This window comes from Caretta caretta, chromosome 10 (genome assembly GCF_965140235.1).
Source record: "Caretta caretta isolate rCarCar2 chromosome 10, rCarCar1.hap1, whole genome shotgun sequence".
Taxonomy (NCBI): domain Eukaryota; kingdom Metazoa; phylum Chordata; order Testudines; family Cheloniidae; genus Caretta; species Caretta caretta.
Window position 1 is genome coordinate 60504796 of NC_134215.1, and position 15231 is coordinate 60520026.

General features: G+C 40.0%; 1 protein-coding gene across 12 annotated transcripts in view; it reads left to right on the top strand.

Annotated features, from left to right (window-relative positions):
* Positions 1–15231, top strand: part of RAB27A (RAB27A, member RAS oncogene family) — a 72262-nt gene that overhangs the window by 41301 nt on the left and 15730 nt on the right. For 9 of the 12 annotated variants that reach the window (XM_048867191.2, XM_048867192.2, XM_048867188.2 and 6 more), the window contains one exon: positions 14371–14544. In XM_048867191.2, the coding sequence (XP_048723148.1) occupies positions 14392–14544 (153 nt within the window). In that variant the 5' untranslated portion in view covers positions 14371–14391. Of the gene's footprint in view, positions 1–2400; positions 2423–8164; positions 8187–10340; positions 10404–14370; positions 14545–15231 lie in introns of those variants that run through there. The other 3 variants (XM_048867194.2, XM_048867195.2, XM_048867193.2) reach the window with 3 other exon arrangements.

The window sequence follows — 15231 nt, forward strand, 5'->3', positions numbered from 1 at the left end:
AGCCTGGCATGTTTAATTTATAGCATGGTCTTCTGAAACAGCCAATCAGATTAGATGTTATGATCTATGTTGCCTTCAGCTGTACGCAATCATACAAACCTGCTCATGATTTGTGTGAACGGCAATGTCACTTTCTGCCTATACAAACCACACTTGAAATGGTGGGGTTTTTCCCTCCTCCCAGTTTTGGGGTTTCCACGCTTTCATATTCCCTCCACTCTGCTTTTTCATTTATTACCATAATTCCAGTGGCCTGCTGATTTTTTTTTCACTTCCAAGAGCATACAACTCCTCCCTAAAGTTTAATTCCTATAAATATCTAAAGCACTGGTCCTCCATCTACCCTCTTCCCCATAGGCTTTTGTGGGGTGAGGAAATGAGGGGGCTTGTTTTTTCTCCCTTCCTTGTCTTCTCCTAGCTCCTTAGAGGTGGTGGTTTCCACTCCCTATCAGCACTATGTTGCTGTGAGGGTGGACAAGCTTCTGTTTATCTTCTTCCTTTGGCAAGCATGTGTGTCTTTATTAGGGAAATCCGGGTGGCTCCTAAGCTGACAGTCCAGGTACTTGGTGCTCTGTAGATGAGGATGTCGGAATTGTTTTTTAAATTTGAAAGGAAGCCCAGCAGGATTGTGGCTGGGACTAGTTCTAGGCAGAAGCTCTGCTGAAAAAGACAGAGCAGCAGTTTTAGGGAATAATATTTTTTCCTTATCCTAATTGTGAGAGTCGGTGTTAGGAGACAGTGTCACTTTGTATTTATCAATGTCATAGGATACCTTACACCAGCTTTTCTCAAATGCGGCCACTGAAAATTGTCATGAGACAGAACTGTTGACCTCCAACCAGCTCTAATGCACATGCATGCAAAATTTCATTAAGATTGCACCACTTGCTGTATCTCCTGCTTTTTCAAGATAAAGCGGATGACAGTTGTCCTACATTTTGATTATAGATTTCTCCATTAATAAGGCCTCTACAGAAATAGTAGTACTGGTTGCATCAAAACAGAATCGGAATCTTTGAGCAATACCCCAAATTCCACACAAAGTTCAGTCTAGTAGAGCTGGAAAAGGAGCAGCTTTCACTAACTTGGCTTGTATCACCGCCATGACTCTTGGCCTTCAATAATAAAGGGGGCAGAAGGGTACACACTTTCCCATATGTGGCCTCAACTGTGTGTTATACCGTGCTTCTTCCAGGCAGGGTGCAAAGGGCCTTCCCCACATGTCTTGTTCAGACAGTGGCAGCGCACAACTGCAGTTCTTGCTCTCATCTGCTGGGCTGGATTCAAAGGGGAAACTAGGAAGTGAAAGCTGCCAGTCCCATGAGATGTCCAGTCTACCTATTGCACAGAAGCGTTAACTATTTTTACCACCATTACCCATGAATCCTTGTTTCTTCGGGGTTTATTGTTTCCTTGATACGTGTTCATGCATCTCATTTTTACAATAGTATCAGAGGACTTCAGAGGGTGGGGGTGGAGGTGTTGTGTTGTATTGAAGATGCATGATATTCTGAATAGGTTTTTGTTTTTTTTACTGCTATCACAGGTGACACACACACAAACCCTGACACTATTAACTTTGAACTACTTCCATTTAACTCCTGCTTTTGTGCCCTCCCCTTTTGTTCCTACAAATTTCTCTAAGCCTTGCTCTGATGAAATTCAGCTTCTTACTTTTCCTTGGTTTGGTCTTACTTTAACAAGAGTTATGAAACTAACTGTTGTCCCCGGCCTCTTCCTGCAGCCTCTACATTTCTGATGGTGTCCCCTGGCTTTCTCAAAATGATATCAAGGACTTCTAGTTTCCCTTCTTATCCTCTTATGTAAGATTGGAGTCATATACCACATCCGCAAAGCTATTGCCTAACTGACTGCTTCCATGCCTTTTTTTCTGGGAAGTTTGGGGGAGGAGGATAGAGTTGTAAGGCAGCTAATTTCTCTCACAATAAAGAACTTTTCTGTGAAGCTAGTTTGATGCCTGCTAGTTCCTGCTCTTCATTTTGACCATTCTTTTGGGAAATTCTGCAATTCTGGGCTAAATAAGCTGACAGTGGATGCAGATGCCACAGGATACATTCACGTGGGATACATGTGGTATCGCTATTTGCGAATTGAAGCCTTACAACTGGCTTAACGGGGACAGACCCTTGCACCCTCAGTGAACTCCACTGAAATCAATGGGGCTCTGCATGGGCACGATTTCAGCCTGCATGTAGCTAGTCAGGGGCTAACGGTTTAATATTTCCCTTGCTTCTTGAAGAATCTGATTCCTTCTATTCCCTTTTTAGAGTGGAAGCTAAAAATGTGCACACAGCAATCAAATGCCAAATAAGCGGATGCACATACTGAGAGTATCCAAATTGGAAGGAATTGGAAATAGTGCGGAACAATTACCTCATAACTGTCTGATACTTTGTTAGTGGTAAGACCAAGGTACCATTAAGTTCTGCTTAATTCATGGCAATAATGGCTGTAAAAAGCAAACCAGGTATTAGATTTTATTAGGAAGGGACTATAGAGTGACACTAAGAATATTCTAGTGTTATATAAACTCATGACATGCCTTCACCCTGAGGTACTATGTTTGGTTCTAGCTACTCAGGGGGTGAGGAAGCAGGGGGAAACAGAGTATAAACAGAAGGGTATTGTCAATGATTAGAGGCATTTGAAGGCTTCCATGTGAGGAGAGAGTTAAAAACATTAGAACTATGGTTTAGAGAGGAGACACATAAGAGATGGTATGATATAAATGTATAAAACAAATGCTATATAGGAAAGCAGTGAGGTGCGCTTAGTTTCTCCCTTGTCTTGCGTTGAGAGGGGGTCATGCAATGGAATTTAAAAGCTACACATTAAAACTGTTACTCTAGCAGTTTCTCTAGCTGAAATAAGAAATTGAAAAGTGATATCAAGGTTCATACTTCAGGAGATAGCTCAACCACTAACTGTCAAGTTCCAGGAAGAAAATTTCATAATCGTGTTGTTGAACTGTTATGGGGGTTTTACATCTTCCTTAGAGTATCTGGCACTGGCCACTGTTGAAGACAGGGTACAGTAAGTATGCAGTTCCGGTGTCAGTCAGACAATGCGCAGTAGTCTGCTTTTTAAGCTAATGTTAGTACTTTTGCTTTTATGCCTAAGTCCCATTTTTCAAAAATGAAAGGCAATAAGACTTCGGGTTTATCTACACTGTGTCATAGTCTGCACTAGCTTGGGAGTAAATTCTAGTGCATGCCAGCAGGGTCCACGCAGGCCAGTTAGTGTGCAACATACCAGTGCAGATTAGAAGTTCCCTAGTGGGTGTTAACATAGTACTTTTTGAAATGAGACTATATTAACTCTCACAAGGGAGCTTTTTGGAGTCGACACAGGCCAGTTTGTGTACGTTATATTAGTGCACACTGGAATTCATGCCCCACTGGGGCAGACTAAGATATTATGTAGACAGGCCCTTAGGCTCTTAAGGGCCAAAGTCATTTTTGAAAGTGGAACATAGGGTATGTCTAATTGCAGTCGGTGGTTTGGTTTGCAGCTCATGTCAGCATTCCTGTGATAGCTTTAGTTTAGCTAGCTCACTAATGATAGCAGGGAGTATGGAGCAGCACAAGCTTCAGCACAGACTGTGCAAACTGACCCAGAATGCTGGGTACATACTCACATTCCTTGCCTGGGTCTGTGCTGCTATCTTTTGCCCTATTAGATAGATTAAGACTAGTGCAGGTATGTCTACATGAGGTGCAGTCACACGATTGCGGTGTAAGTCTCCTAAGTCACTTTGACATTTTTGAAAATTTTACCCTATATGAAAAAACCCAGCATTAATTCTTGTTTATATCTATTGTCTAATAGATAAAAACACTTCTCACTAAGGAAAGTCTATCTTGTCCTTTCCGCACAATGCTCCATCAGCAAAAAGTAATTCAGAAGGTTTAATATGGAGAAGTTCTGCTAGGTCTACTTCATCTAACCCTTTCTTTCCCCAGATTACTTGGGTTAAGGAAAGATTTAATAGTTCACATCAAGAATATCTACAAGTGACATCATTTCTCTGCTTACCTGGTGAGCGTTAAAGGCTGTTCACTCATTGGATTTGATAAAGTAGTCATGGTGGGGGTAAATCAATAGTTAGATGAGAAACTGAAGTTCTCTAGGGAAAAACCTCAGGTACTGGAGGTGTTAAGTGATTCAGTAGCTTGTATGGTTTCCATGAGTACTGAACCAGTGCCCCACTATGGTGTTAAGAAACACTGCAAGTGATATGCCGTCTTTCAGCTGGACAATAAGACTTTACTCTTAACCCCTTGTGATTATTAAAAATCACCAGCCAGTTTTGCCATAATACTAACTCTAGGGTCCTGGATAAATAAATTCCAGGTTCTACCTGTCTAAATTCCCCGTGTAATTTCTATTGGCTTTAGTGTCTTTCATTTCCTGTCCTAATCTGTGTATCATTAAATATTTTCTGTTTCACTTTAGAGAGATGGCTGTGGAGGGTGAAGTGATTCCTATAGAGTATTTCTAAATCAATTTAGTTGAGTGGCACTATTTTTGTGTGTCAATTTAAGTATGTGCCTAAGTGTTTGCAGGACTGGAGGCTTAAGAATTGTTAAGCAGTTTTAGGATCCATTTGGCTGACAGCTGCCATATGTGCAAAATCATGTCATTTTATTTTTAAAGTGTTGAATGGGGAGTCATGTGTAATTCCCCGTTCGCTAGTTGGCAAATATCTAACGTTGACCTACTTAGCAAGGACCAAGGTTCCAAATGAGGCTTTATTCAGAGGGTCACACTGCTAAAAAGCTGGCATGGAGGGAGGCCGCTCTGAACTTTTTACCCAGGCTATGAGAAAAGGTTGTGGGCAGTCCACTGTAACATCAAAGAATGAAGATCAACTGATATAGTGAGAAAATCAGAGTGTTAAATGTGGGTTCTTGGGGGTCCCCCTTCTATAAGGGCATTTCCATCACAACAAACCAGGTCAGTTATAACTACTACTGTAGTCATGTAGTGCGAAGTTGTTGTACACAATGAATTGAAAACAAACTAGCTTGCATGTCCACCATGTTTAAAAACCTGTGTAACTGCATTGCTCTTCAGTACATGATTTCACCCTTAAGCCAAGCTTTTCAGGGCACTCAATGGGCAAACATTTTACACTGGGGCATTGGGCCTTAGAAACTAGGGTCTGTGATAACTGCAGGATAATTTTTCTTTTAAAGAAACAGGAATCAGTCTTCAGAAGAAGTGAAGCCACCATTCATATCTCTTGAAAGTGGCTCTGAAATGTGGGATTCCATCTTCATTTTGCCTAGAGCTTAGTTGAATATTTTCCATCAACATTTTTCTTCAGAAAATGCCCTTTCAAAAAACTTAGAACTGTTTTTTTTATTAAAAATATTCGTCAGAGGGAAGTATTTTTATTGAGGGATTAGCTCTAATGGTCCATGATTTCTATATCAAATTTACAGAGCTTACAAGTAAAAAGATGATAGTGGCTATTGTTCCTAACCGACCTTGGGCAGTTTGGAATCTGAGTCAGCCGGAGTTTGTTCCTTCATGCTCCTCATCACTAGCAATACAGGCTCTGGAGGCTAAATTCTGCCCTCATAGTTACATCTGTGCAATTCTATTTAAAGCCCCATTGATGGGCAGTGGGGGCACAAATGTCAGCGGGCAAACTGAAAAGAGTGGAGATGCACAGGTGTCCCTGCAGGTCTAATTTGGTCTTCAGAATCTGCATTATTGATGGTGATGCCTGAAAGAACCCAGCTTGATTCCCAGATCCCAATGATGACTTTGCAGGGATGGTAGCTGGAGGGGAAAAAATCTTTCAGCCAGTAAACTGAGCAAATTCAGTATAGATTGAGCAAGAGACAATAAAAATGGAAGCCCATATGGAGTTGCTTTTCAGAGCAGAGCTACGCATTGGGATTTCTTGGATATCAGCATTTTCCTGGACTTAAATATCAGTAGATTTGTGGCAGACTATATTTTTGGTAGCTTTGCTCAAATGAGTACTTGTCAGCAATAGATCCCTATCATGTACCTACATGGTAGTGCCTTTTGATTATACTGCAGTCTATTTCCTACCATATCCTCTTGGTATGATATGCCAATGTCAATCTTACACTTTCCCAAGAAATATACCCCCTTTTCTTTCCCACAATCACTTCTTTCTTCTCTGGCTTGCCTTCTGCTACCTGGATTAGAGAGAGAATATGCACACCTCACAGAAGCCTGTCTCCCACCTCCCTGACCTAGTCCCCAATGAATCTACCCCCTATGCTACTAGAATTAATTTCTTGCTGAATACAGAAGGCAAGGTACGTGGCAAGGTTTAATAAAGATGCATCCTTGTTTGTCAGACATGGCTCCTTTCTTTGGTTGTAAGCTCTTCTTGAAAATTTTATGTCGCTTCTGGAAACATAGAATCATAGAATATCAGGGTTGGAAGGGACCTCAGGAGGTCATCTAGTCCAACCCCCTGCTCAAAGCAGGACCAATCCCCAACTAAATCACCCCAACTAAATCATCCCAGCCAGGGCTTTGTCAAGCCTGACCTTAAAAACTTCTAAGGAAGGAGATTCCACTACCTCCCTAGGTAACGCATTCCAGTGTTTCACCACCCTCTTAGTGAAAAAGTTTTTCCTAATATCCAACCTAAACCTCCCGCACTGCAACTTGAGACCATTACTCCTTGTTCTGTCATCTGCTACCACTGAGAACAGTCTAGATCCATCCTCTTTGGAACCCCCTTTCAGGTAGTTGAAAGCAGCTATCACATCCCTCCTCATTCTTCTCTTCCGCAGACTAAACAATCCCAGTTCCCTCAGCCTCTCCTCATAAGTCATGTGTTCCAGTCCCCTAATCATTTTTGTTGCCCTCCGCTGGATGTTTTCCAATTTTTCCACATCCTTCTTGTAGTGTGGGGCCCAAAACTGGACACACTGCTCCAGATGAGGCCTCACCAATGTTGAATAGAGGGGAACGATCACGTCCCTTGATCTGCTGGCAATGCCCCTACTTATACATCCCAAAATGCCCCTGTATCTGACTCTAACTTGTGAAATAGCAAACAAAGAACAGGATGGCTGTCACATGACCTTTTAAAATTATAGTTGCCATATAACTTAATTACATAGGCCTGTTCTCTGTTATCTGGCAAATTCTAATTAGCTTGTCTCTTTAAACATCTGTCTGTGTGAAAATTAATGAAATTTAGTCAATGCATTTATGGTTGGCTGCCCTTGCTAGCAGAGATATGGAGGTGATGACTGACATTTACATATAAAATTTTCTTTTTTTCTTGGTGTGGGGAGAGGTGCAAGTTTCACTTGCCATATTTTCTTAGAGGACGTATGGCCTTTGCTTTGCTATGAGAGCTGGTGTTGAGAGGAAAGGAGAGAAAACAAGCCCTCTCCTTCAATCTCCAGGAGTCTCAAAGTTCTAGATTACACATAGCTTCTCTTTTTGAAATTTTAGAGTGGTATAAATGGTATTGGCATATGTTGTTTCAGTCAGCAAATGTGCTTTCGAGATTTCAGCCAACGAGTCACTTCCATTATTACCAGATCTTGCTCAGTTTCTTTAGAAATAAATGCTCCTGTCAGACCCACCCAAACCTCTTCTGTGTATTCAGCCCTATATACAGGGGAGAAACACAGATAATAAATTAAAACTAACACTAGAGAGCAGAGATTGCTGCCATATTGGCCTCCTCTAAGACAAGGGGATGCAAAGTCGAAAAACATATGAAGATCATTATGCCTTTTAAAATGTTGCTTGACTGTGATCAGTATACTATATCCTTTGTGTAGTGATGTTGTTTCTAACAGGCAATTAAATATTAAGATTTATTATAATACACACGAGGTCTCACTACCATTTTTATTTGCTCCCGGGTGAGATATATACAGATCTTTTCTTAAAGTGCTGTTTCCATTTAGAAAACAAATGGGACATTGTAAGTGTGTAGCTGTTCCCCTGCACTGCTGCCAGCCAGCACCGTCTTTACACATACAGACATGAGGCACACCTTTTTATCTATAAATAGTCACTGACAAATGCAAACAGGTGACACGCAGGCTGCTCGGCTGTGTGCTAAACAGGTGGAGCTAGAAAACTACTCCCGCTAGGAATAATAAGTATCTCCGATTAGACCAGCAAATTTCTTGAACAGAGTGGAGGTAAGTTTTATATACAATTTTTTGGGGTATAAAATTGTGTTTAACATAGTAGAGGACAGTCTGATTAAGAGCAGGTGTACAGATAGTAGTTTAAAATGCATGTGTCTGTGCCTTCATATATTTTAACTACCAGTTCCATGATTAGTCTGTTCTTCTTTTGAGCTTCACCCTTATTGCTGTAAGCCGATCTGGTTTGAAGCCCCCCGCCCCCAATCAGTAGCTACATGTTTTTAGTAAAAACATGAAGTAGCTGTTTGTGTACAGAGAGCATGTTGCGTTGTAAAGGGGAAAATCCTGTATGCCAAGATTATTTCCTTAACTTATCCACAAACAAAGCTTCCCTACTCTTGAATGCTTTGTCACACAGCAGCATCATGGTATTGTTTATAACCAAATGTACCCTAGGTGAAACGTGACCATGTAAAGCTGATAGAAGCCTATTAATGTAAAACCACCGTAAACTAATGTGAATAGACTCATTTATCAGGAGCAGTACTTGCCTCAAGAAACATGTAGCCTTTCCTATTGGCAGAGAAATAAGTAGTAGAGTAGGCATAATTATTTGGAGATGCCACAGACATGGCCACATTGAAATAGATAATAATACGATCATACCAGCAGTGCAACCTGCCAATGGAGCTTCCCAGATTTTCATATTCTCTGTCCATCCCAGTGTTTTACTATGAAGTATCAAATGCAACCACAACACAAGAGGATCATAAAAAGAGAAGAGTTGGCTGGAGTGCTTGCTGTGTAACCTGTTCCTTTGGTAACTTACAGTTCTCAGCAAAAAGGAGTTGCTCTTGTATTTCCTACTCTTAGAAATAATGTTGAGGAAGTCCCTTCTAAAACTATTTTGGACCTCCTGCTGGGTTCTAATTATATCCAGCTCCCTCCTAGATTTCTTATGCCTTCCTTTAGGGCATATGAATGTGATCGGAAGGGACTGAAAAGTGTGCTGCAGTGCTGAGAGCTTTGATTAAAAAAAACATGTGAATGAAGGAGTTATACCAACTCCTAACTCTTTGATTATAGGTCTTCTGTTTTTTAATTGATTTTAACATCCACAATTCTTCTTCCCCCTTTTGACCTCTTCCCAAAAGATGAACACAGGCTGAATTATTGTCTCTAATTTGCATTTATATAGAACTTTTAATCCTGATAGATCCCAAAGAGCTTTACAAGCTGTGTGCATATGGTAACACTAAAATGAGGGCATCTTTAGGATAGAGAGTAGCAACTGACGCAGAGCAATGCATAACATACAGAAGTGGGTAGGGAATTTTTGCCAAAGGATCCAGGCAAACCCCAATTTATGGAAGTTCCATGGGATTTTTAATGTCCAGCCTGAGCAGACAAGAATTTTGTTTTGAAAGCAAATGGCAAAGAAATCGGTTTTATTACCTGGAAGAATGAGGGACTGAACTTGCCTATCTAGGGTCTGAGCTGGTGATTACAGAGAGCTGGGTGAAATCCTGGCCCCACTAAAGCCTATGGGTGTTTTCCCGTTAATTCACTGGGGGCAGGATTTCATCCTCTGTGTATTTTAAATCTATGACTTTGGGCACCAAACCATCACTTTCATCTGTCCCATCTCCACCTTTTTTCCATTAATGGGTAAAGATTTATATACATGTAATACATATTTTTTTTTTAAAATAACAAACACTGCCTATTGTATAAAAGAAAATAAACCTCAATAAAAAGTATCAGGTTTTGTTTTGTTTTTTTAACTCCTTGAAGGATTTTGCTATTTAACACAGTGTGTCAATTTATATAGTAGAAATGTGGAGGCTTCTAGGTTCCTGGAAAGTAAGCCTTGTAAGGCGGAAGGTGGAGAACACTTTTTAAATATTTGTACAGGGAGGAGGACAGGGCTGGGACTGACTGAAAATAACTCTTGCTTCTCTTCAGGGTTAGGTTCATGCTTTCACAGTAAACACATCCTGGAAATATTTGAATACTGGGTTTATCTTGTAGGGTGAGAGGTGGGAGTGATATGAACTTTAACTTGACCGAGGAAGAACTTTTCCTTGTCAAGGATTGATTGGAATGTATTTTTCTTTTATTTCATGTTAAGGACTCTTGGCCCTGTTCCCAGCCATTTGGAAATTGTTAATTACAAGCTATATGGTGAATTAAAGCAGGGGTAAAAAGCAGTCTGTATTGTGCGGCAGCTTATCCAAACAGATATTCTGCAAATTCCTCTATTGGAAGGTGTGTATGTTTAATCTTGTGCTAGCTCTGTCCTTTGCTCAGTGGAGGGCGGTAGCTATTTACAGTAAGTTTTAGCAAACTATACAAAGTGAGATGAAGTATAATAGTTTTCCACATTTCCAAACGTGCTGCTGCTGCCAATACTTTGCACTTCTGTTGCATCTGTCTTCTGAGGTCCTTATACACACGTACTTTTCTCACAACAGCAGTCTGTTAGGAGTAAAGGGTAGCATTACTACTAGTCTTACTTTAGTGCACACCAGCAGGGTCCATATGGGCCAGTCAGTGCACAACACACCAATGCACATTAGAATTTACACCTCTCTAGTGCAGACTAACGCAGCATGTGGATAAGCCCCCAGAGAGGGGTGACTTGTCTTCGTAACACACTAGTCCCAAATTGCACTTGTTGAGTATCTAAGCATTTTTAAAATACTAGTAATTTTAGAGATTTATGTACAACAGAATGTATATTTAAAAAGAGGGAAAGTTTACAAAAGCCTGCAAGGTAGCTTGGCAGAAGATGTGGAAGCATTAATTTAATCACAAACTAAACATTAGGAAGGAGTCATAGTCAATGTGAAGATTTTAAAAAATGTTAGGGTTATAGCAATCATGTTATTAGCATAGAGGGTAGGTGAATGTGTTTCTGGAGTGTCAAGTCTGCACACACAGCATAGAAATCATCCTGCTAGTTCTGAATGTCTCGTCTCGTCTCATCTCCGAGGGCTTAATGTCATGACCACATTTTATCATGTTTTAAAACTTGAGTGTGGAAAGTTGATTTAGCTGACCCAAAGCTGACCATGACTTTGTGCTGAGTGTAGAAGTGGAGAATTTGTATCAGCTGTTCATCAACCCTGACGCCAGCAGGATTCCATCATGAGTAGCTGAAATGATGCAGAACAGGAGTCATGCTTGGGGAAAATTTTCAATAGCATAAATGACAGCTGGGCACAAAACTCCAGTTAAAAGTCAGTGGCCATGAAGCACCTACCTGCCACTTGTGCCTTTGAAAAATCTTCTCTCTTGTCTGCACTGACTAGCGTCATGGGGTCAGCACCGTGTTGGCTAACCAAACTTATCACGGTCATGTTCTGTTTACAAAATAAAATTTTGCAACAAAGCCAAAGCCTCAGAGATAGTTACATTCCTACCTTAGGGGTGGTGGTTGACACCCACACACTAGAGGTCTGGAGTTTGTTCCAAACCTCAAGTTGTGCAGTAGAGACTGAGGACTGAATTTGATGCTACGCTATTGAGGACAGTTGTAGTGCGAAGAATGTAGTTGAAATACTATGGACTTAATGAAGTGATTAGCCTTACAGCTTTGTATAGTTTGAGCAGTAAATAGTATTACAGTTCTAATAATATTATTTGCAGCCCAAATTTCACATTTTGCAAGAAGAATGTATTTCATTTTATGGTCTCTCTTTTTTCATATTTTGATACCTTTTCTCCCCTGGTAATTGGTAATTTTTTGTGCTAGATTTCTATTGGTTTTGGAAGAGCTACTCGGGTTTCTTTTTAGATGTTTTCCTTTAAAAGCTGTTTAAGGCAGCAAGATACTGCTTTTGGGGAAGGAGAGATCAGTAGCTATTCTCAAACAGGAAACTACTAGAGCACAATCCCCATATGGCTTTTTCACATACACTGAATTTTCCCTGGAATTGACGTGGTTGGTTTAGGACTTGCTTTGTACAGTCTAGGCATTTTGAAACACCTAATTTTTCACTTCAAATTTTAAATCTTATACTTTTTTTTCTTTTAAAATCCGCAAAGGGGGTAAGACTAGAAATTTTAAATTTCTATAGTAGTGTCAAGCAGTGTATTCAAACACCTAGGTTTAGTGGTTGGTAAAACTATTCAAACTATCATCAATAAATTACAAAAATACCTGAAAATTGTCTATTTTATTACAAACTCAAAAATGGTCTTTTTTTCCATGAAAACTGTTGCTCAGATATGTTTTTAAGTGGAAAATCAGGCTGTTTTGGAGGGAAAAATAGCTTTGCATAAGAAACATAGGCAGTCACATTCATTTGCATGTATTCCATGTGAAAATACTAATTCTTCAAAATTTTGCGTAAAGTGAAATCTTGGAAAATAAAAGTTTTGATGATAGGCAGTTCTAGTGTTTTGGTTTTGTTTAGCTGGCTATTTTCTGTGTTGTAATGTCCACATGTGCCTTTCAAAGAACACCATATTTTTCAAGGGATCTCAAACTAGCTTCTAAAATTGCACCCACGGAGGGGGAGGGGGATTTTTTGTTGTTGGTTTTCTTTTAATCCAAGTTTTTGTGCACACATGAACCTGGATTTGCCAGTTACACTCTCGTATCCTTGTTTTCATACAAGAAGGTAGATATAGAGAATTTGGGGTTCAGTTTCAGGTGGCATTTGAAAATTTGACCATGCATGTACAATTTAAGTCCCAAATTAGTTTTAAAGGCCTAGTACAGATACCATATCATAGAATATCAGGGTTGGAAGGGACCTCAGGAGGTCATCTAGTCCAACCCCCTGCTCAAAGCAGGACCAATCCCCAATTTTTGCCCCAGATCCCTAAATGGCCCCCTCAAGGATTAAACTCACAACCCTGGGTTTAGCAGGCCAATGCTCAAACCACTGAGCTATCCCTCCCCCCAGTTGTACCTAAAGGGCATTTTAAGTAGGTTGAACGTAACTGTGACCCAACATAGTGAATGATGCTAACAGTGTTCCCATCATGCCGTTTATAAAAAGGGTAGTGAGGTTTTATATTAATTGTGGACTTCTACATCAAGAACATAGATGGAAAGTGTTGGAGAGACTGTTTGGATTATCTGTCTTCAATGACTAATGAAGAAAATGAACTCTTTAAGCAACACTTAAGTTGAGAGGATAGGTCAGTCTTCTTAGATCATCCAGAGGAGCATCTCCTGAAACTCCTGCCAAATTCATTTTGCATAAGACATGGAGCACTTCTTGTTAAGTGGTTTTTAAAAGAACCTGGTATGTATGGTGCATTCACCCCCCCATCCCCCAAAAATGTGCAATATAGTTTGATTACTGCAGTACAGTGCCTTTTTTTTGAATTGCTGCTTGTGGTGGGCAAAGTGGAGAGAATAAAATAGATTCTTCAGTATTCCAAATCTAGTATGCTCTGGTGAACTAGTATTCTAGTTCACTAGTTCAGCAGGATACTGCAGATGTATTTATATAACTGCTGCAACTTTCAGATACGGATGTAAATAGTTCTGTGACTAATGCTGTGTACATGGTTTTCCAGATTACTTTAATTCTGTACTTAGTTGCTTTTTGCTTTTTTATAAAAAGTAAAAATTTTATTTCCTCCTTTTTTTGTTTGTAATAAATGATGATCTGTAGCAACTCTTATTGTGGAGGACCATCCTGCATTCACTTGTACCTTCCATTGACCGGCAGGGAGTTTATCCGGGACAGCTGATTTCTCTCTTTATTGAGCAAATTGAGCCTGATTTTTCTCTCACTTACATTGGTGTATATCAAGAGTAATTCAGTCAGAGCCACTGGAGTTGCACCGAGTGTAAAACTGGGGTGAGAGTAGATTGGCCCTTGGCTTCTTCTGATATTGAGTTCGAATCAGTTCTGTTGTAGTTAGGCACTGAGGTCAGTAGATTTGTGTCCCTTGAGGTCAGTAGATTTGTGTCCCTTGAGGTCAGTAGATTTGTGTCCCTTTATGTCAGAGCTGAATTTGGCTTCAGCCTTTCAAAATGTTAAGCTTGACCTTCCACTCCATCATTGCCCTTTAGTGGGGTTACACCAGAATAAAGCCAGTGTAAAGGAGGGCAAAATCAGGCCCATTCTTCTTCTCTTTATTTTAAATAAGTAAGTTGCAAACAAGTTTTTGTGGAGACTTAGAATTAACAAACGTATGTATTCAGAATACTGCCATTTTCTTTGTGTAATGAAATGAGAGAAGTGTTCTTTTGTTTTGCTTTGTAAAGGTGGTCTACAAAGATCTCACTATGTCTGATGGAGACTATGATTACCTCATAAAATTCCTAGCACTTGGTGACTCTGGAGTAGGAAAGACCAGCATCCTTTACCAGTACACAGATGGCAAATTTAATTCCAGATTTATCACAACAGTGGGTATTGACTTTCGGGAAAAGAGAGTGGTAAGTTGCAGCAACTCTGTGAGCTATTTTGAATGTACAATTATTTTAAAAAAAAAATCTAGCCATCAGCTGCATAAAAATTACTGTTTTAAAACCTGATCTCCTGATCGTCACTGCATAGTCGAGCATATATCATGGGCACAGAATACCTTCTTGTCTCTCTAGGAACTGCAGATAAAACAAAGGCTGTTTCTGTGAGGTCCACAAAAGAATTATTTTGTTACTCCCTTCTGCAGAAGCAGTTAACTAATAAACCAAATTCAGTGAGCTGTACTGATAGCAACGGATGATGCTATGGCATTCAGACCATTCCCTGTAAATTGAACTGCCATTCTCATCGGTAGACTTTCCACAAGGGAAGGCCTGCAGAACTGGCCCCAATTGAGGATGTATTGACATAAATTTCTTTATAAGCCAAAGTGGCTAGTAAACAAAGACAACCGTGTTAATTTTTTGCACCACTGAAAAATACATGGTAGGGCAGTGGTGAATAATTAATACTTTCTAAATGAAAGGGGCAGCGCTTGTAGGATGCCTATGTTTTCCAAACTCCTAAGCATCCGAGGTCAAAATGTGAAAACTAAAAGCTACTCTAATACATATATTTAACAAGGTCTCGATTTTAAATGCAACAAAGTTTGAATGGATATCTACAGGATTTCCTCCTTTTAATCGCTTTTAAGAGAT